The following is a 23,196-nucleotide window of genomic DNA, read 5'->3' as shown; positions in this document are numbered from 1 at the left end:
AACGGTACCTCCCGATTTTCGGTATTTTGAGCATTTTAGCTACAAATTTTAACCGAACTAGCTGTAATTTGTCATCTGAGGTTCTCAGTGGTCAGAAAACATCCCCACCAAACATCGTCAACATAGGTCCATGTTTTGGTATAGCCCCCATATAAGTGTACCTCCCAATTTTCGGTATTTTGAGAACATTAGCTAAAGTTTTTAACCGAAATAGCTGTAATTTGACATTTGAAGTTCTTAGTGGTCATAAAACGTCTCCAGCGAAACATCGTCAACATAGGACCATGTTTTGGTATAGCCCCCATATAACGGTATCTCCTGATTTTCGGTATTTTGAGAATTTTAGCTGCAATTTTTAACCGAACTAGCTGTAATGATCGGTATTTTGAGAATTTTAGCTACAATTTTGTCTATTCAAAAATAATCGTCAATATAGGTCCATGTTTTGGTATATCCCCCCATATAACTGTACCTCCCGATTTTCGGGAATTTTCAGTGATCACGAAATTTCTTAACTAAAATTCGTAAACATGGGTCCATTTTTGAGGGTCTCAATTTGACTCTTGAAGTTCCCTGCAGCTATAAAACTTTTCCGCCAAAAAATTTAAAGATAGGTTGACTCTTTGAGTCAAGGTACCGTACGTGGTACCTTTCACCTCCCTGAACACATTTTTTTAGATTAGATAACACTGTGCAACAACACGGAGGTGAAAGTCTGGGGCACGGAAAATTCCTCTTGGGGAAGAAAGGCCTTGGTGAGTATATTATGAATCCCGAAAGACAGATCCGCCGTGAGTCGAACTTCCGCGTTATGGTGTGATGAAATTTTTGTTAGAGACCCTGTGGGCCATCAGGAATTAGCGTTATATCTTTGTTCACTGTTGCTTAAGTGCTCTACAAAAACAACAAACAAAGATATAATGCTAATTCAGGATGACTTACACGGTCTCTTGCAAAAACTTCATCACACCATAACGCTGAAGTTCGACGGCGCATCTGTCCTTCGGGGTTTTTAATATACACGCACTCTGCCCCAACATTTGTGTTCACAGTGTAATTTAAGCAATAGTGGGAAGCAGTAGGAGTCTATCATTTGTCGAAAAGTTGTTCCGCCTAAAATTGTAAAAGGACACTAATTATTCCATTTTAATTAAGACTATTTTATGGTGGAGGGTATAAAAAGTTCGACCCGGCCGAACTTAACGACTTTTTACTTGTTTTTTTTTTTTTTTTTTTTTTTGTAGAGCCTATATGAATCGGGATATCGAATATAGGGGGCCATATACCTGGCCACGCCCTTGAACCTACTGCTCCCAATTTGTTTAGCACTATCATATATATGCCTTCAGCATCAAGTGCTTTGTTCCGACTTGTAGATAATTCGCTCAACTTTACTTAATGTGAAGGATAGGGCTTACGATAAATTAGCGGTGTTGCACATTTTTTTGCATCTGAATGGTGAATGTCATTTAAGGCAATATTTAGGAGATTTTTTCCCCTATTGGAACCAAATTGACTTTTTATTGCGGATCAAAGTTGATCAGGGTTCGAGATATTGTAGCCACTTGGAACGCCTGTACGAGAAAACAATTCTCTATTTCTGCGATGAGTTTAGAATTCTTTCGTCGGTACGTATTTGGTAGCGCTGTTGTGCCAAATTTTATTATCGGAATAAATATTAAGGTCTCTTGCTTTGCGGCTTTGAATATTATTTCCCTGAATATCTGTCCATTCCTCCGCCATATAAAGCGGTCGTGCTTTGCTTTGTTTCTCCACCGTGAACGTGGTCAAAATTTAATGTGACCTTTGTTTGCCATGATGTGGATGGAAGGAGTGGGGGAGTGGCGATGAAAATGTGCGATTCGTTTATCTGGTTTACGATAAGAATCATTTAGTAGTTGAGAGTGCAATACCTCGTGGTAAGCATTGAAATCGCCAAGAACAATTCTTGCAACTGAAAGCTTATGCCTTGGTGATGACTTGCCCCAATGCTGTTGACGGCCAATTCACTTCAGGAAACTCTTCGATCTTTACACCGCTTCTCCAATTTTAAACCCCATTTTGTGAGATATTTTTACTCCGATGGAAATATATGCGATTCTCAAATATTGCTTCGCATATATTGCTTCCAATAGCGTTACCAAGCCAGATCGTAATAATTACAAATGTCGATACCGCTGGTACAACTTACGCTTCCCTCAAACCATCATGTTTTGCTCAATTCAGAAAAAAATCTAGAAGCAAATTCGTTCCGAATTCAGTTCGACTGAATTAATTAAAACTGAATTTTGGAACAATGTGTCAGCAGCAACATTTCTCTTTCACAGCTTTTTTCTTTCAAGTACCCTACTTTGCATTGCATTAGCATATTTTTTTATGTGAGAACCTTTCCATAGCTTGGGCACGACGTTAGTTCGTCTTTACGTTGTCCCCAAGCTATGATGTGACAATATTTTGTTCGCAAACGGTGGTCAAAGATGCATCTATAATATATCTTATTTCCCAAAATATTTCCTGAAGCCTCGGTAACCATAAAAAATACCCTTCCTCTCTACAGTTTTAACACAAACCTCACTTTGAGACGTATAGAATTTCTGTCACCGTTATTGTTTTACAACACTGGTATTGATGTTGCTTGCATTCGTGGGTGATGGTGTTTGAGATTTGTTTATTTTATCCGTGTTGCGACTGTGAAGTTTGAATATTGAAATCAAAACAAAACACCAACAACACTAAAAGAAACAGAAACACGAAATCCATGCAATGAATTCTTGTCGTTTCTCATTTCGATTTTGAACTTAATGACACTCCAACATGCAAAGGTCCTTAAAGCCAAGCACTCCAACTTCAACACCCAGTCAGTCAGCAGCAATTGCAATCTTGCCGCGTTAGCAAAGCAAATAGTTTTCTACAATGCTGGGATTCAGCGCTTTTTGTTTTGTTTTAAGTAGAACCAGGGTAGGTTTTCACAAAAAATTTTCCACCTCCAAGTGCAGAAGTGGCATTACTGGAAAAAAGACGAAAAAGGAAAATAATATAACAAACGATTTGGGAATCTTATTTCGTTATAACTATCGCTTGGTTTTTCTTACAACCAAAAATAATTTGATGTTGTTAAGGTATCTTTTATTTTTTTTTAAGAGGGGAAGTGAGGGACAACTTAAATTCTCGAGACAAGAAAAGAAATATATGGAAAACAAAAAGATTTTTGCTCTTTGTATGTCATCCACTTACAATACTCTTCCTCCCCAAAATCTCATTTGTTGTTCTTTTGCTTTGCTTTCTTGATGACATTTTGAAAATAAATGAGATCTAATTGAATCCTTTTTTTAATTTCCACATTCGTTTTGTGTTCATATTTCTTTAGCAATTTTATAATTGCTTTTTAGTTAAATTTTAAATTTATCAATTTTCTATTTGAAGAGATCAAATAGGGTAAATATATATTAACAAATATATTTAGTATATTTTATTTAATAAAATTGATAAATGTACAAAAATTTTATTTTATCACATTATCAGTAATACGCTATTTTTATATACAGAACTTTTGTTTCCGTTGCAAACAGTTTAATAGAATCCTCAATCAAGATGGTCTAACTAATGTCTTTTTCCTATCCCTATATTTAAGTGATAGGCAAGAATAGCAATCATAATTTTACCACTCGCTTATACACTTATGTATATACATATACGAATAAACATACAAAGAACTTTCCGCGAACCTGAAACAGCGTAACATAATAAAGTCAAATGCCTATGTCCGCAAACATTGAAACACTGCGTCGTTTGTTGTCCTCCATGTACCCCATAATCCATTATCAACAAATTTTCATATAATTTTTCCATGTTTCTGCCATCTCCATATGTTCTGCGACATTTTTCATTTCACTTAGTACTAACACATTAACACAAAACAGAAGACGTACGCTATAAGTGATTTGGAATTGTTTTAAATAGGCTAACTATGACCCAAAAATCTCCATTGTGTGTGTGTTTGTGTGCTACACTCTCATTGCTCAATTAAATATTCTAAACTATGCAGTGACATGTCGCCTTCCTTGCATTCGCTTTTCTTACCAAATGTGGCGACTTCTGCTTACTTACCTGTCTGGTAGGCGTCGAATGTACAAGTCAAGGCAATTAAATTAAATATTCATGAAAATGTCCTGAATTTCATTAACTACCTAAAGCCGGGTGGAATGGACGTCTGATTGCTGGCTGCTATTTTAATTTGTAAGCTTACGGACGGGAGCACAATTTGCTAGAGAAAGTTTTGTGAGTGAAAGCCAAATACTTATGGAATACACCAGGCATTTTGGAGGAAAATAATATTGCTGCTCGGAAAAGTCCAAGTAAATAATCAATAAAAATATTGTTAATTAATAACACCATTAGCGTATCAATAACGCTTTCTTATGGGGGACTTGCAATATTGATGAGTTTAACTCGCAACATTTATTGTTGACCAGTTTTATTAAAAAAATTACTCATACAGCAGACACAGTGTTGAGACCCTTGAACGGCGTTAAGTTCTGCCGGGCTGATCTTTTTATACCCTCCACCACGAATGTATTGAAGTAAACAGGAACAATTATTTTAATATCGTTTATGAGAGTACAAAACTCTTCATTTTATTGCAGGAGTAGGCAATATCGGCTAGACCCATACCTGGAATTTTTGGATTTGAATAGTTGACGAACATCGTGAGCAGTGTTCTATACAGGCTTTATAAAATGTTGACCTCTACCGATAAATTTCTGGAGGAAAGTTTTGTAACTCCGATCTCAGGGGGCTATATAAAAGCCTTGACATATACCGATAAATTTCAGGTAGAATCTTTATACCGATATCAAAGACTTAATTCCAAATATCAGACATTTCGGTTTGAAATTGGGCACAACCTTCAAAATACGGAAACTCGGGAGGTATCGTTCTATGGCGGTTATATGAAGGCATAGACCTATACCGACAAATTTCAGGTGGAAAGTTGTATACCCTCAACGAAGACTATGTACCAAATTTAAGCCATTTCGGTGGGATATTGAGGCCACAACCTTAAAAATACTGAAAATCAGGAGGTACTGTTCTATGGGGTGTACCTATACTTTAAAGTGAAAAGTTCTATACCCCCAACGAATACTAGCAACAAAATGTCCGTAATTTTGGAGAGATATTGAGGACACGACCTTCAAAATACCGAAAATCTATAAGTAACGTTCTATGGGGGATATATGAAGACATGGACCTATACCGACAAATTCCCTTGTACCCCCAACGAAGACCATATACCACATTTCAACCATTTCTGTCTAAAACCCTCAAAATATCGAAAATCGGGAGGTACTATGGGGGCTATATCCAAACGTGGATCGATACCGACAAATTTCTGGAAGAAAGTTTTGTAGTCCCCCACAAGAATACCAAACTTCAGCGATTTCGGTGCGATAATGAGGTTAAACCTTCAAAATACCGAACATTGGGATGTACCGTTCTTAAGGGGGCACATCAAAACTTGGACCGATAACGATAAATTTCCGGGGGAAAGTTTTTTAGCCCCACACGAGAATACCAAATTTCAGTCATTTCGGTGTGATAATGCGGCTAAAACCTTCGAAATACCGTAAATCGGGATGTACCGTTTTCTTCGGGGTATATTGAAAAGTGCACCTATACCAAATTACAACCGATTCTGTGGTCAAATGGGACTAATAGATGCAAAATATCTTAAACTGACGCGTACTATAAGGTGGCTATGGGACATGGCGTTATAAGGTGGCTATGGGACATGGACATATCGCTCATTTACTCAAAAAGTGACACATCTCGAAAAATCCAATTCCGAGAAAAACGCGTTTTAAGTTGCCGACTAAAATTTGACTTCCCAACTTAAAAAGATTATTATATTAAAACTAAAAAAACCTACTTGGACCATCATTTGTAAAGAGCTAGCCAGATATCAGTGCTAAATTTCTGTGCAAGTTCAAGCTTGATTTGAAGTGCTTTAGTGCTTCATAACCTCAAAAAACATTCTAGATGATTTATGCCAAATTCCTAGAAAATAATCTGTAACTCGTTGAGTTTTAGAGATATCAACTTGAAAATGTGACACAATATAAAGTAAAAGTCGTAGAAAAAATAGAAATTGCTAACTCAGAAAAGGCATTTTTTTAGATATGTCACTCTTTGAGTAAATGAGCGATATATAAACTTATTTCGTTCGACATGCCCTTGTAAAAATAATGGGTTAGTAGGGGATTTTGTAATGAGTATTTTCGCTGGGAATATTCCGCACATGGTACTGGCGTGGTATTTTTTGGTTATAGCCTTACTTACTTACTTACTTAGCTGGCCCATTACAGAACATTTGTTCTATAGGCCGAACTAAGAAGAGATCTCCATTCCTCTCTATTTGTTGCTTTGCACTCTGGAATACCGCGCCTTTTCATCTCATCATCCACTTGTTTGCGCCATCTATTCCTTGGCCTGCCAATTCTGCGTGCACCGCCATGTGGCATGTATTCATACGCCTTTTTAGCGGGTTCATCATCGCTCATTCTTATGATATGGCCTAGCCAACGCAATCGCTGCATCTCGATACGTTTAACAATATTGATGTCGTTGTATAGCAGATACAGCTCGTGGTTCATGCGACGTCGATATTCACCGTCAACGCAGATTGGTCCGTAGATCTTTCGAAGAATTTTTTTCTCAAACACACCAAGCACTGCCATGTCTGCTTGCTCAAGTACCCAGGCTTCGGAGCCATACATCAGCACGGGTAGTATCAGTGTTTTGTAGAGCGTTATTTTTGTTTGACGAGATGTGGCTTTGTTTTTAAACTGCTTACTTAATCCAAAGTAGCATCTGTTGGCCAATACAATTCTTCTTTTTATTTTACAACTGATGTCGTTTGTTGTGTTGACGGAGGTGCCGAGGTAGACGAAGTCTTTTACTACCTCAATATTATAGGAACCAACTTCCACAGTCGGTCCGAGCTCAATGGACGCATTGCGCGTCGACACCATCAACTTGGTCTTCTCACCGTTTACCGCCAGACCCACTTTAGCAGATTCTCCTTCGACCTTTATAAAGGTATCAGTTACTTCTTTTACTGATCGACCCATGATGTCTATATCATCAGCATAAGCAAGTAACATGTGACTATTGGTGTAGATTGTGCCACTTCTTTTGACGTTTGCCTCTCGTATAACCTTTTCTAGCAGGATGTTGAAGAGGTCACACGAAAGGCTGTCTCCTTGTCTGAAACCTCTTTTGGTACCAAACTCTTCGGAGAGGTTCTTTCCTATTTTAACTGAGGACCTCGTGTCAGTTAAAGTCATTTTACAAAGCCGGATGAGCTTTGCGGGAATACCAAATTCAGACATGGCTTGGAATACCTTTGAGCGCAGCGGGCTGTCGAAGGCTGCTTTATAATCGACAAAAAGGTGGTAGGTGTCGATCTGCATCTCTTGGGTCTTCTCCAGGATTTGCCGCAGGGTAAATATCTGGTCAATGGTGGACTTGCCAGGTCTAAAGCCGCATTGGTATGGTCCAATAATCTCGTTGACCATTGGCTTTAGTCGTTCGCACAATATCCCTGACACGATCTTGTAGGCAATAGGGAGTAGACTTATGCCCCTATAGTTAGAGCATACAGTCTTATCTCCCTTCTTGTGGACGGGGCACAGGATACTCAGGTTCCAATCGTCGGGTACTCGTTCTTCCTGCCAGATGGTGCTAACTAGCTGATGAATACACCTTATCAGCGTGTCGCCTCCGGTTTTGAACAGCTCGGCTGGTAAGCCATCGGCCCCTGCTGCCTTATTATTCTTCAGCCGATTTATTGCTGTCTTTACCTCATCTTGGCTGGGCGGTATACATTCAATACCATCTTCTGGGATTGGGACTGTGGTATCTTCGTCGTCTTCGCTGCTATTGGATACCAACAGATTTGAAAAATGTTCTTTCCATATCCTGAGTACACTATCTGTATCAGTTACCAAATTACCTTGCTGGTCTCTACAGGAGGATGTGCCTGTACCAAAGCCATCAGTTTGATGCTTGACTCTTTGGTAGAATTTTCGGACTTCATTCTGGCTCCTGTACATCTCGATTTTTTCACACTCCCGCTTTTCCATCTCTCTCTTTTTCCTGCGGAAAAGACGTTTCTCCTCTCTCCTTTTCTCCCTGTATCTCTCTCGTGCGCTACGCGTTGCTACGGATTGTAAAGTAGCCTTATATGCCGCATTTTTCTCTTCGGTGGCAGCACGACACTCCTCATCATACCATGGATTCCTTGGTGGAGGTCTCTGGTATCCAAGTATGGATTTTGCGGCTGTTTGCATGGAGTGGGCAATGCTTTGCCATTGCGCTGATATGTTATCGGGATGAGGAGGGCTTTGATTAAGCAATTGGGCTAGTTGAGTGGAATATGCTGTGGCTATCTGTTGTGATTGCAGCTTACCGATGTCTAACTTTCGTGTTGTGTCTGTTCGTACTTTGTTTGCTACGTTTAAGCGGGTGCGTACCTTTGCTGCAACAAGGTAGTGGTCCGAATCAATGTTTGCGCCTCGGAACGATCGTACATCCAACACGCTCGATGAATGTCTTCCATCTATCACAACATGATCAATTTGGTTTCTTGTTTTCTGATCTGGAGACAGCCAGGTGCCCTTATGAATATCGAGATGATTAAATCTGGTACTGCTAACTACCATGTTTTTTGCAGCTGCAAAGTCTATCAGTCTCATACCATTGTCAGATGTTTCACTGTGGAGACTGAATTTCCCGACTGTTGGGCCAAAGATATTCTCCTTTCCAATTTTGGCATTAAAATCGCCTAGAATGATTTTAATGTCATGGGCAGGGCAACGGTCATATGTTTCTTCTAAGCGCTCGTAAAATATATCTTTGGTCTGTTCGTCCTTTTCTTCAGTGGGAGCATGAGCGCAAATAAAGCTGATGTTGAAGAATTTAGCTTTTATTCGAATTGCAGCAAGTTTTTCATTCACTGGGGTGAAGCTGGATACAAGATGTTTTAGTCTCCGACTAACTACGAATCCACAACCAAACTCATGCTTTACGTCATGGCAGCTATAATACAGTGCGTCACCTTTAGGTGTTGTTGTGACGCCTTTTCCAATCCATCGTATTTCCTGTATGGCAGTAATATCGGTCTTGTACTTTTCAAGTACGTCCGCCAATGCGAAGACTGCACCTTCTCTATAAAGAGTGCGAACATTCCAGGTGCATATTCGCAGATCATGGTCCTTAAAACGTTTGCGGGGTTCGTCAACTTTAGAGGGGTTTGTTTTTCTTTTCTTTCGTTTTTTCATAGTAGGATGTTTTTTCTAGGGGAGGGTTACTAACCCGACGCCCAAACCCAAGTTTTTAACGTTCTTATGGGTGAACGCGCGGCACATGTTAGCTCACTACCTTTAACGGGTGTTAAAGGCAGTTCCCCAGGTGACACCACGGGGAGGTCAGTGTCCACTTGGTATGAAAGAGGGACCAAGATAAATCCTGGGCTTTGCCATGTTAAAACCGGTCAGGACCGTTCCTTGGTATCTTCCATCCCCTAAGGCTACGTATAGCCTTAGTGTACATATATTTGTAGTTGTATCGTTTTTCTTAGTTGGGAGCAGCATATCCCAGAATGCCTGCTCGGGATTCTCATAGAGATGGATCTCGGTATGTTGGAGGATGTCCAGTACCAATTTCATTTGCTCGGTTTGTCTCATTGCATCCACCACACTCAAACTTCGGTTAGATACAATAGATGCCGGTATTGGGTGCATCTCAGAGGGTTGATCTGGACTATTCCATTTGAGAGACTACGTCCCTGTCGTGTGTTGCGGTATGATGATGAACATTGTCCCCAGTGTGTCCCCGTTTTCATCATCATCAGTTCCCTCAACAGGTAGCACCTAACACCAGTCGTTGCTGTTCCCGTCCCTGCAAATGCATCATTTTTGCAATTTAATAGCAATGGACTAAAGGGAAGATCGAGAATATAGTGGATTTTATGAGTCGGAAGAATATCAGGATCGCGGAGGTGTAGGAAACTAAACTCAACAATATCAGCACACATATTAGTCGAGCTCCTTATTGGTTTTAGTTTTTTATTGGTTTTGTGTAATTATCTCAAGTATTATGGACTTGCCTTCGAAAAAAATGTACCATCGTAATAGGCACCGTAATGCACTTTTAGGAAAAAAGTGGATCTATGCCTGGAAGAAATATGACGATGTACATAGTTTGGGTGAAAAATGTTGGGATTTTGTAGAAGAGATACCCCGAGGAGTGGGCCAAGATGGCCCATCATTGAATTTAAGCTAAGTTTGCATACACAAATACAAGATCCAAAGACAGTTGTTAAGTAGGGTTTGATTCATGACATTGTCCACCGTGCCAAACATATGGCGTAATATTTTAGTCAAATAGTCTCTTATTATCAATGTAATTTGGAAAACTTAACCCGATCTCTTTTTAAAGATAACCTATTTGTAGTCAAATTTCTAACTTTGTCAATGAAGAAAATCACTTTTCCTCTATCGTTTCGAAGAATTCAATTATTTTGACTTGAACAGCTTTATTAAAGTCATGGCATTTTCTAGGAAACTACTTCTTAAATAAATATTGAATAACACTTCACCATAAATTCTCACACATGCATGATACATGTATTAAATTTATGTATACATGTCAAAAAATGACATTCGACCTTTGCTCGTGTGTATTATTATTTAACCAACATACACTCCGCCTTCCCACCGATATTTTCCACGCCTCTCAAATTATATGTTATTCAAAAACAAAAGTCTACCTTCTACTACACCTATCCGCTCATATCAACAAATTAATCCTGCAATATGTCAGAAAATCGTTGTCAATCAAGACAATTACCAAAGTATTGATTTTTTGTTGTTCTCTGCTTTTTTGTTTTCTTCTTCTTTTTTCGGCACAAAAAGAATGAATGATGTGTTGTTGTTCTGTGAGTTAGTTTAGTTCTTGCACTACAGATAATGGAAATAGGTACAAGAAATATTTTTTTGTTCAAAAATTGCAACTTTGGAATTAACTTAAATAATAAAGAAGTATTGGAATTAAAATAATTAACTTTCACTAGTATCAATAGACCACCCATTTCTAGTGCTAATTATACCTTTGCAATGTAAAGGTCCTAATTAAAGTCGCAGTTGATAACCTTTATTGACTACATAAATAAGAAATGAAAATTGAAGAATTACCAATTCAATTGTAGCTATGTATTATTTTTCAATTACATGTCTGTTCATGTACGTCACGTATAATTGTATAGTAACTTAAAACGTGTGTGTAATAGCCACAGAAAAAGCCACTATAACAACAAATATTAATAGCAAAATAATGTTTTCCATTAGAAATGTGTGTATTCAAGTTGTAACCACAATTTATAAAATATTATTTGAAAGGAATACCCTTATAATTTTACTTCATTATAGTATTTTGATCTGATATTGGGGTGGCACGACTACTATAAAAACGTGTATACGGGTCAATTGTTTAGAAGACCTGATTGATGTCGTCGTAAAGTATACTAAGACGTCCAAGGGAAAGATGCGCCACAAGCCCCCTTTAGGACTTCTAGTATAATTTACAGCATATTAGGATATACTGAAAAACAAAAAATGGACAATGCAAATATAAAGATATTGTTCTCCTTCCTTTGATGATGTACTGAGCTATATTTTTGTAGAATAAGAGAACGTCAATATTTCGAACATTGTTGTAATTCTCTTCGGTTCAAGGACATTGATGAAACTTCATGTTTAGTAGGAGTTTTCCGCTATCCTCCACCTTTAAAAATCCAGTCCATAAAAAAATATTCTTCCAAAATTCAAGCCTAAGAAGTTCCGAGAGTCCATGAAAAATATTCTGTAAAAACCAACGCCTAAGAAGGTCTGAGTGTTCATGAAAAAATATTCTTTAAAAATCTACGCTTAAGAAGGTCTGATTGTCCTTGAACAACATATTCTTTAATTAAAAAGGTCTGATTGTCCATGAACAAAATATTTTTTAAAAATCCACGCCTAAGATGGTCTGAGTGTCCATGAAAGAAAAATATTCTTTAAAAATCCACGGTTACGAAAGATTGATTGTCCATTTCCACGAAAAAAGTATTCTTTAAAAATCCACGCCTAAGAAGGCCTGAGTGTCCATGAAAAAAAATATTCTTCCAAAATTCACGCCTAAGAAGGTCCGAGTGTCCATGAAAAAATATTCTGTAAAAATCAACGCCTAACAAGGTCTGATTGTCCATGAGAAAAATGTTCTTTAAAAATCCACTACTAAGAAACTCTGATTGTCCACGAAAAATATTTTTAACAAATCCATGCCTAAAAAGGTCTGAGTGGCCATGAAAAAATATTCTTAAAAAATCCACTAAGGTGTGATTGTCAATGAACAAAATATTCTTTAAAAATCCACGCTTAAGAAGGTCTGATTGTCCTTGAACAAAATATTCTTTAAAACGGTCTGATTGTTCATGAAAAAATATTCTTTAAAAATCCACGGTTACGAAGAAGTGATTGTTCATGAAAAAATATTCATTAAAAATCCACCCTTAAGAGGGTCTCATTTTATATGAAAAAAATATTTTTAAAAATTCCAAGCCTATGAAGGTCTAATTGTCCTTGAACAAAATATTCTTTAAAAAGGTCTGATTGTCAATGAACAAAATATTCTTAACAAATCCACGTCTAAAAAGGTCTGAGTGTCCATGAAAGAAAAATATTCTTTAAAAATCCACACTTAAGAAGGTTTGATTATTCATGAAAAAATATTTTTTAAAAATCCACGGTTACGAAGGTCTGATTGTCCTTGAACAAAATATTCTTTAAAAAGGTCTGATTGATTGTCCATGAACAAAATATTTTTTTTTTTTTAAATCCACGCCTAAGAATGTCTGAGTGTCCACGAAAGAAAAATATTCTTTAAAAATCCACGCTTAAGAAGGTCTGATTGTATATGAAAAAAATATTTTTAACAAATCCATGCCTGAGTGTCCATGAAAAAATATTCTTTAAAAATTCTTGCCTTAGAAGGTCTAAGTGTCCATCCTGATATCCATGAAAAAAACATATTCTTTATTCTGATGGTCCAAGAAAACAATATTCTTAAAAAATCCACTCATAAGAAGACCTGATTTGATTGTCCGTGAAAAAATTATTCCCTAAAAATCGACGCCTAAGAAGGTCTGATTGTCCATGAAAAAATATTCCTTGAAAATCCACATCTAAGATCTGATTATCCATGGAAAAAATATTCTTTAAAAATCCACGCCTAAAAAGTCTGATTGTCCATGGAAAATAATATTCTTTAAAAATCCACGGCTAAGTGTCTGATATCCATGGAAAAATATTCTTTATTCTGATCGTCCAAGAAAAAAATATTCTTTAAAAATCAATGGCTAAGAAGGTCTGATTGCCCATGAAAAAACATTCTTTAAAAATCCACGGCTAAGAGTCTGATTGTCCATGAAAAAAATATTCTTTAAAAATTCACTGCTAATAAGGTCTGATTGTCCAAGAAAAAATATTCTTTAAAAATCCACGCCTAAGATGGTCTGATTGTCCATGAAAAAAAATCTTATTGCACTATGTATTCCATGTCCACACATAGGTTTAGATAATGTCAGACTTTTTTAGGCGTGGATATTTAAAGAATATTTTTTCTCATATATAGTTGTTCCATAACCGACGAGGATTGCTTCTGAATCACAAGAAAATATTTATTAGCCTTGTGGCTAACGATAATTTATACACATCGATACAGTAAAGAAACGTGATCATAAAAAATTGTATCTTTAGACAAATCTGGTTAAGGCTGAGTTCTTACCTTAAACAGCCTACTGAGGACTTTAGCCAGTGAAGAGCTTAAACCAGTCTGCTATAGTTAGCATGTCAGCCTTGTACACTGCATTGCTAAATTCGAGCCCCTCAGCGTTTTTTTTCATGAGTATTTCGGTCAGGTTAAATTTCTTTCTGTTAAATATGAGACCCCTATATAATAGAAGTCTACCATTGTCTCTTCGTTATCTTCATGGAAATATTTTTCTATCGTTCTTATTACACCCTATTATTTTCTTTACTTCCCCTTTGCCACATAACAATGTCATTACTTTGCCTAGTTCCTTGATCTCCTGTCAAGGCTGTACATTAAATCCTGTCAAATTGATAGAGATGATGTACGATTTGTTTTATGTCTAATGGAAGGTAGAGTACAAAAGGTAAGCTGCTATTGCAAAACAAAAGCATAGCTGTGTGAGTCTGTCTGCCTAGCTCTCTATTTGTGCTTTGTTATGCATGTATGTCTGCGCCATACCTTACCTTTTGTTTTCACATGCTAAAGTGTTCGAAAGCGCTCTCTCACCTAACCGAAAATGTGGAACAAGCAAGGCTTTGAGTATTTCAAAGGCATTGCTTGCTAATGGTTGTGGAAGAGGAGGCAAAACAAAAAATGCCGGATATTTTCCTCATCTTTTCCTTATTAAAAGTTATGGCGGCAAAAATAAGAAATGAAAATAAGTTGGACAAGGTTTCCATTTCCACAACAACAACAAGGCAGCAGCGATATTTGTAGACCGGTGTATGAGTGTATAAGTGAATTGACGTTTTTGCTGTCATTTTTAATAGACAACTGACAAGCAGCTACACGAAAAAGACACATTGTAGTCGTTTTTCGTTCATCTTTTCTTCCTCTTTTTGCTCTGCATTCATCCCCATATGTAGTTATAAAGAAAATAAGGTTGAATGTATTTTTAAACTTTGTTTTAACAAGTAAAGGAAATAGTCGGATGTCACAACGGTATTGCAGCTTCAGGGGCAGCTCGACAGGATACCGTGTTGCTATGCCGCACATTTTCGTCTCTTTTTTCTTGTTGTTGTTTACAACAGTTAAGAGTAGGTTTTATTTTATTTCTATTGTGTCGGCTTGCTAGTATATAATTGGTTTACATGTACATATGCGTATATGGCTGGTATGTACGAGTATGTCTAGGTATTTTTATATCACATAATCAAAATGTCTATTGCCATGGAAGTGTTATGTAAATATAACCATGAAATTATAACAAGCATTGTGCCTTCTTTAATATTTTCTCTACACCTCTCCGCCATCCAAATATTAAAATTCAATTTATATGCATAATTTTTTCCACAAAATAAAGAGTGGGTTTTCATGACATGTTGAAAATGTTTGAATTTGTTAACCATAAATAGGGACTAAGAGGAAAAATAATAATGGGAAATTTTTTAATCGATGTAATAGATACACATTTCTCGATATCATGTCAGAAGGGTCACGGAGGGTATTTGTGACATCTAAAAGTGCAGTAAGGTATGGAATCGACCACTAATAATTATAACAGATATTGTGTTCATAGTTTTCTACTAGGTAGGTAGGATTGTTGCTTTATGAAACGATTTGATAAATTACCGTAGCGTTTACACGAAATGACTACTTTATTTTTCCTAAGGTACTAAATTTTAAAGAAATTCCGACTTTAGTGGAGTAGAACTTTTATGGAACAAAATGGAACAATGTGTGGTATCTGCAGAAAAATGGCCCAAAGTGTCTTCTTTCATCCAATATATACTTTTGCACCAGGAACAAGGTGTAGTATCCGCAGCAAAATGGCCCAAAGTGTCTTCTTTCATCCAATATATACTTTTGTACCCGTCCCGTTCCGTCCGTTTAACGCTTTTTCAAATTTATTGGAATTACATGGCTCCCATATTAATTACAGCTTTTTACATTTTTATATGAGTTCTATGAAACCCCAGGGTATATTTAATTTTAATTTTTAAAACAATTTACATTTTGGATAAATTATTTAAAAAGTTTTTGAAACCTTTTTTGTTTGAATTTTTTATTAGTTTTTTTTGTATATTTATTAGGCCGGGGCGATTTGAAACCCTTAATGGGCCCTTCGCGTTTCTTATTCCTGGGATTGAACTGAGCAAAAAAGTCCACTAGAGCATAGGTCTACGGTGAAAATCGAGCCTCCCGATTTTGACTTTAAGTTTTTTATCCATGTTTTTTAGACATTTTGGCATATAACAGCCAAACCATTGAGATTTTCGTCTGTGTCTGTGTGTTGGGTATTCTGAATTTTGGGCGTGTGAACTTGTAGGTACCTAACGGAATGACCGACATAGTCCATTTTGGACGTGTGTCTTATTTTGGGAGTAATTTTTTTGTTTGTAGGAATATCATATCAGGAAACATGGACTTTCTCATATCGCTGTAAACAGGGCTACGAAGAGTACCTTCGGTAAAAATTTCCAAAGGATTCTCGCACAGACCCTTAACCGCACTTAAACAAAAATGTTGATCATTTGTGTGGTTGGTACCCTAAGGAATGGACCAATAGGGGCCACTTTTGAACATAAACTAAGTTTGAGATCCAAAGATTGCACCAAAACGGTTGTTCCGTTTATGAGATAATGCGCTTACTATTTTAGCGAATATTTTCGAACTGTTGTGGGGGAGGTACCGGAAGGAGTGGACCTATAAGCACCATCTTCGAATTTCATATTATATTCGAAGAAATAATACGATATGCAAAGTGTGGACCATCGCAGTATTCGGTTCGGGAGTCGTCGTGCGCACCAACCAATAAACATGCTGGTCGTAGGGGATTTTACAGTTTTCGGGGCATTTTCTCAGGAAGTATGGACTTTAGGGTGACACAAAAAACAAAATTTATTTTTTTCTCAGATGGACCTTATCAAAATCTGATTTCCAAATTTTTCGTTTAAATCGTTTTTTTAGGCACAAAAATGAACTTGTAAAGTTTTTTCATCGATCGGACCGTAATTGTGCCATTTAGAGAATTTTGGTGAAACTGTGCCTTTAGCACCATACAAATTACTATGGAAACAAAGATTGTTTAGGTTGACACGGGTTAACGTTAACCGATTTCCATAAAATTTCATATATAAGGTTTTTTGGGCCCATCCTAACAGGGGCTTTGAGTACAACCTGTTGCAAGAAAAATCAAAACGATTTGAGGTCCTATCCTGCTCTTTTCTACAATTTTGTGTAGGAGGTATCCGAAGGTGCTGACATATATAGTCCATATTCTAACCTGATCTATGTCTCGTAGAAATATTACGATGTCCAAAGTATGGATCAAATCGGTTACTGCCTTCGAGTTATCGTTCGCACCATTCCAGCGAAAAGTTTTCAACTCATGTGGGGGAGGTACCCAAAGGAGCGGACCGATAAGGTCCATCTTGAAACATGATTTAACTTTGGGCAAAATATTATATAATATAATAATTTATTTTGATATTATAGTTGACCTTTGGAGTTTATCTTCTTTGATTATTAGTTTGGCTTGAGGTCATCGGAAAATATAATAATAATTGTTCCGCGAACATCCCGATTCATATAAGCTCAGTCATATGGGACCTACTGTTTATCGCTGAGTCCGAACGGCGTGTCATAAGACACCGCTTGTTGAGAAGTTTTACATGGCTGAAATACTCAGGAAATATCGCCAACAATACTGAGGGGTATTTGGCCACCGTTGAAAATTCTTGATGTTGCCTGGCCGGGGAATCGAACCTACGATCTTCAGCGTGCAAGGCGGTTGTGCATACCATTGCACACGGTAGCACCCATGAAATATTAAGATTTCCAAATCGAATCGGTTTTCCGTTCAAGAGTTACCGCTCGCTTTTACAGCTTTCAGGCCATTTTCTCAGAAAGTGTGGACTTGACCCTGAGAAAACTTTCACCGCCTTAATGGGGACAGCGAATACAAGTTGCTACAACAAAAATCAAAGCGATTGGAGAGTAGGTCATAAACTAAACTTTCCCGAAATTTTGTGACCGATAGAGTCCATATTGTAACCTCGCCTATGTCTGGAAGAATTTTTACAATGTGCATATTACAAATCGGTTACTCCATTCAAGAGTTAACGTGCGCACAATTTTTCCGATCATTTTCGAACTTTTGTGGTGGAGGTACCTGAAGGAGTTATCCGATATGGCACATATTCGACCTTAAACTAAGTTTGGAGAAAATATTACGAAGGACAGATTCTGGACAAAATTGGTTCATCCCTTCTAGAGTTATTGTGCGATCAAGCTACACAGACAGGCGGACACTGCTAAATCGACTCCAAATTGTCTGACACAGATTTCGCCAAACATATTCTGGTCTAAAACCATTATTTCAATGAGGCACATTTTGGGAAATTTAAATTAAAATAATCGGTGCATACACATATTTCTCTGGAACATATCAGAAGTGCAGGGAGGACATTTCTTATATATAACAATGCAGTAAGATGTTCTTTAGAAGTCTGAACGGCGTACAGAATAGATCCTGCTAACAGAGAAGTTTAATGGTCTCTTTCCAACCACACACTTCCTTGAGTCTTATGGTTGCAATGTCTGCTTCATACATTACCTGAAGTTCTACGGAGTGCTCAAACATAATAGTTTCTATTAATTTTCTCGTTTGGAGTTAAGCTTGATGATCGGATTTGAACCCACGTCCTTGAAAACATATCAAAAATGTTGTCACGGCGTGTTAGCTTTCAAAGCCAAAACTCAAAGGCAGCGCAAAATAGCGGTTGTCATGATGAAATACATTTCAACGGCCGAATAACCGTTTATTTATAAAAACACATTTTAAAAACGAAAAGTTCTAGGACAGAGAAGCTATTCCACCGTCGATACGTCTGAAGAGCTGCTCAACTAACAGCGAAACCAGGTCACGTAATTTGGTGACTGTGTGGGTTCGAGTACTAGACTTTCCTTTTGCTCTTCCAAAAAAAATTAATAAATAAATAAAGAAATAAATAAAAAATTCCGATCATCAAGCTTAACTCTAAACGAGAAAATTAATAAAAATCATTAAAAATGATCTTCCCCTTAACAGGCAAAATTTCAAAAATAGTTTCTAATGTCCTGGAAGGTTTAAACCTTTTTGACCCACATAAGTTCTTTGTACATGTTGTAGTATTTTATTACACGTCAGCTATTGAATAGCCAGTGTATCATTATGGGATTAACATCCTATGTTGAACCTGTAACCCTATTACACGTTTCCTAAAATCTGTGAGCCTTATTTGCCCTTTACTGTCTACGATCGTTTAGTTTCCCATATAGACAGTAATCCACAAGATATGTGGCCCTGTGGCTTATTTAACCAACTTTGTCCCCTTTTGGTTACGTCATGTAGCAGCAGCCTATCCTCCCATTCCTTGGTATCAAAGAAGTATCGAATGAATTTTCATAAAAACGAATTTCGATCAAACAGATTTTTTTCTGAAATATGCAAAATCCGAACGATGTCTTGTCGTCACTAACATATATGGTTTCCTAATTTATCCTTAGAACTAACAAAGAAACGCGAAGCAACGGAAACCCAAATTTTCCTCACATTGATGCTGTCTTTAATAATATCAGTTAATTTATATTGCTGCCGCTTTGATTGCTAACCAAATTAAGGGTAAATTGATGGCAATAGAATAACAAATCACCTAAAGGGAAGACGATTATAAAAACAATACGAAAGCAAATTATGGTAATTGAAGGAAGAAACACAAGCAAACACGCACACACTTACTTACTAACGGCATACACACACCCAATCAATTTGTCAATCCTTGCATAAGTGATTGCTTCCTCAAGTGGTCTCATTAAAATACATGACTCTCATTTAGCTAGAATAATTGATTAAAACGCCAATGAAAGATAATCATAATTAAGATGGTAATGAAACGCATCTCTTTCTCCTTTCCTTTTCGCTTCTTTTTAGTTAATTGTCTGCCTTTCGAAGACAGTGCAGTCAGCAAAAATACTCAATGCCAGTGAAGCCTTTGATAATACCTGGAGTACAGCCACCGATTTAGAAAATGAACTGGAAGTTAGTATAAAAAAAATCACATCAAATATAACTGTAGATTTGTATTTTCCATACTTATCCCTTAGTGTGTTTCATCACAGCAAAAGCGTTCGGTAAAAGGTAGCAGCAGCAGCTCGTCGAGTAGCAGCAGTAACTCTGGTGCTGGCGGTTGGACCGCCTGGTCTGAGTGGTCAACATGTTCGCGCACCTGTGATGGTGGTGTTATGCAACAAATACGTCGCTGTCAAAGTGCCAATGTCTGCAAGGGCGACAGCGTCCGCTATCGTATTTGCAACATGCAACCTTGTCCAGAGAAAATTGATTTTCGAGCACAACAGTGTGCCGCCAACAATGATGTGCCCTACGATGGAACTTTGTATAAATGGACACCACACTACGATTATGTGGAACCTTGTGCTCTGACGTGCAGGTAAGTGTGTTTTTTCTTGTCAACTGTTTTAATGAATAAAAACAATAGCATGTTATTGTTTTATCATAAAATTATTGTGGTAAAATTCAATTAGTGTTTGTGAAATATTGAGTATACGTTATATTCTGTATACTTAGTACTTATACGCCAACATATGCAGCATAATGAACAGATTTTAACGAAGAATAACTGCTTAAAGGTACTGTCACATTGACAAATATAAACACACAAATGTCAAATATTTCTTTGCCACAATATGGTCACCAAGTATTATTCAAAGAAAAAAAAGAAACTGATTTTAAGAAATCAAAAATATATGCCGGCAAATATTTGACCAATGCACATTCGCAATCAGGGTTCACACTTGTTTGGGCAAATATGGGAAAACAATTTTGGATCAAATATTTGCCTTATGTGATCTTACATTAGCAAGAGTAAACATTTTAATTAATAAAAGAAATTTAAATAAGAGTGAACAAGTAGTTTGATACTGTATACCCCGTATAACTTTTTGACAATAGCGTGATTATTGATATCCACCACTTTTATCCAAAGCGAAACATTAAAATTGTTTTACTGCTCATAGTCATATGGCTGTGTTCAGCAATTATTATTATTTTGTAGTGTAATTTTTTATCAACTGTCAACATTAAATGATAAATCTTCTGATAGGTCATAAGTCCGTTATTGTCATACCACGAAAACATATTTCATAACCATATTTAAAAAAGTGTCACATCCGTGATTTTTTTCGCACAGAAAATTAATCCTTATTTATGCATTAAATATCATTGAAAGAAATTGAAAATTTTCAATTACTGCATTTAAAAAAATAAAATGCGTGTATTAAAATCTGTGACAAACCAATGAACTTTAAGTAAAAATGTCATAAAAGGTTGTAATTGGCTAAACAATGTGACTTAACATATTCCAGGAATGTCGATGGGAGAAATGAAACTATAACCTTAAATCTCGTCAATGGGTAATACTTATATTTTTCGTGAAAATATTGATAATTTACTAAAAGAGCGTTCCAATGATTTTGCTATATACATCAGTGTTCCTAAATATTGTCTTGGCTACAATTTTTGTCTAACTATTGGATCGAAAATCCTAATGGTTTGGCTGTTATAGGTTAAAATATTAAAACAAAAAACGTTAAAAAAAATTGTCCATTTTCGACTTTGACTTTGAAAATGATGAAATGGTGAAAACAACCCAGACGAGTCCTCCAACTGCACTTTTGTCAAATTTTGTGTGGGAGGTACCCGAAGGACGGGACCGATATTAACCATATTCCAACGTGATATATGGCTGCATACTTTGGACCTATCAGAAACTTCCTGCGATTGTTATCTTTCGTATTTGCCATTTTAGTTGTTTCCGATAGAGCTTCTTGCAACTTTGAGACCATATCTCAGCAAGTCTGGACTTGCCCCAGAAAAAAGTTGTATGTTGTAAAGGGGCCACAAGGACTAGATGCTGAAACAAAATTCAAAAGAATCCGGGAGGTGCTCTCAATCTTTACTTTGTTCGAACTTTGTGTGGGAGTTTCCCGAAGGCGTGGCCTAATATAGTACATATTCAAACCCGATTTTTATCTGGAAAAAATACGATGTGTAAAGTTTGGACCAAATCGTTAGCTCCCTTCTTGAGTTATCGTTCACAGCATTTTACAGAAACATTTTGAAGTGCAAAATTTAGTTTGAATCGGTTGATCCGTTCGAGAGTTATCGGGCGCACCAGCCAGACAGACAGGCGGACGGACATGGCTAAATTGGCTCGAAATTTTCCAAAACGAATTTCATCCAAACTTATTTTGGGTCTAAAACCATTATTTCGACGAGGCTCATTATTGATCGTATCAAAGTCAAAAACTGGAAGCTCGATTTTCACCGTAGACCTATAGTTTAGTGTACTTTTTTGCTAAGTACAATCCCCAGAATAAGAAACGCGAACCGCCTCTTAAGGTGTTCAAATCGCCCCAGCATAATTTAGGGGCGTTTTTAGAATGTTTTGGCCTTTTGGACGTATGCACTTGTCGATGAAAATATAGAAACCTTTGTGGTATCGACCTCCGAATACATGCGGGCATTTTGCAAATGAATTTGATCTGGAGTAAAACGCAAAAGTGTTGGACTTTTTAGGAAGAAGTAAATTAACGAATGATCCGATATAATTTTGGGTGTCATTTAATTCCATTCAGTAGTTAGCATGCCTGTCACTTTATTTGGACACCGTAGGGTTTTCTGAACTTTTCATCATTATGTTCTGAAGTATGGATTTCTTTGTAATCAAAACCGCAGAGCTACTTTCGATGAACATTTCAAAACCTCTAATATTTCTTAAACTTCCCTTAAGCAAAAATATTGAGCTTTTGTGAGGAAGGTACCCGCAGATGTTGTCCGATACAGTGCTTATTGGAACCTGATGTACGCCTGGAAGAAATTTTACGATGTGCAAAGTTTCGACCAAATCGGATACTCAATTCGTTATCGTGCGCATCAGTTATTTAGTTGGTATCGACAGGGGTTTTTATGCTCATGAGTAGACTGCGGAATTCTATACAAATGCATATATGGTTAGGATGGTCGTAGAAAAAATCTGATTAGACAGAAACTCGTTTTATTACAAAATAAAACGAATTAGAATTAGAAATTTTTGCATATTTTGCATATCGCGCAAATTTTGAAATATTTTGACATATCTGCATAAAATGAGCATATGCAAAACCATATGCAAAAATATATTCAAGGATTTGTGGTCTACATATCCCACCGAAATGGTTGAAATTTGGTATTAAGTCTTCATTAGGGGTATGCAAATTTGCAACTGAAATTTGTCCGCATAGGTAGAG

General features: G+C 36.9%; 1 protein-coding gene across 8 annotated transcripts in view; it reads left to right on the top strand.

Moving 5' to 3' along the window:
- nolo (ADAMTS-like no long nerve cord) overlaps nt 1–23,196 on the top strand; it is a 215,693-nt gene that overhangs the window by 89,286 nt on the left and 103,211 nt on the right. For 5 of the 8 annotated variants that reach the window (XM_073966678.1, XM_073966676.1, XM_073966673.1 and 2 more), the window contains 2 exons: nt 19,823–19,930; nt 19,996–20,339. In XM_073966678.1, coding sequence (XP_073822779.1) covers nt 19,823–19,930; nt 19,996–20,339 — 452 coding nt within the window. The remainder of the gene's footprint in view (nt 1–19,822; nt 19,931–19,995; nt 20,340–23,196) is intronic. The other 3 variants (XM_073966680.1, XM_073966677.1, XM_073966675.1) reach the window with 1 other exon arrangement.

Source organism: Musca autumnalis, unplaced genomic scaffold (genome assembly GCF_047663935.1).
Source record: "Musca autumnalis isolate F117 unplaced genomic scaffold, ASM4766393v1 scaffold_2, whole genome shotgun sequence".
NCBI lineage: Eukaryota > Metazoa > Arthropoda > Insecta > Diptera > Muscidae > Musca > Musca autumnalis.
Note: the sequence above shows the minus strand (reverse complement) of the source record. Positions and strands in the feature narration are given on the sequence as shown.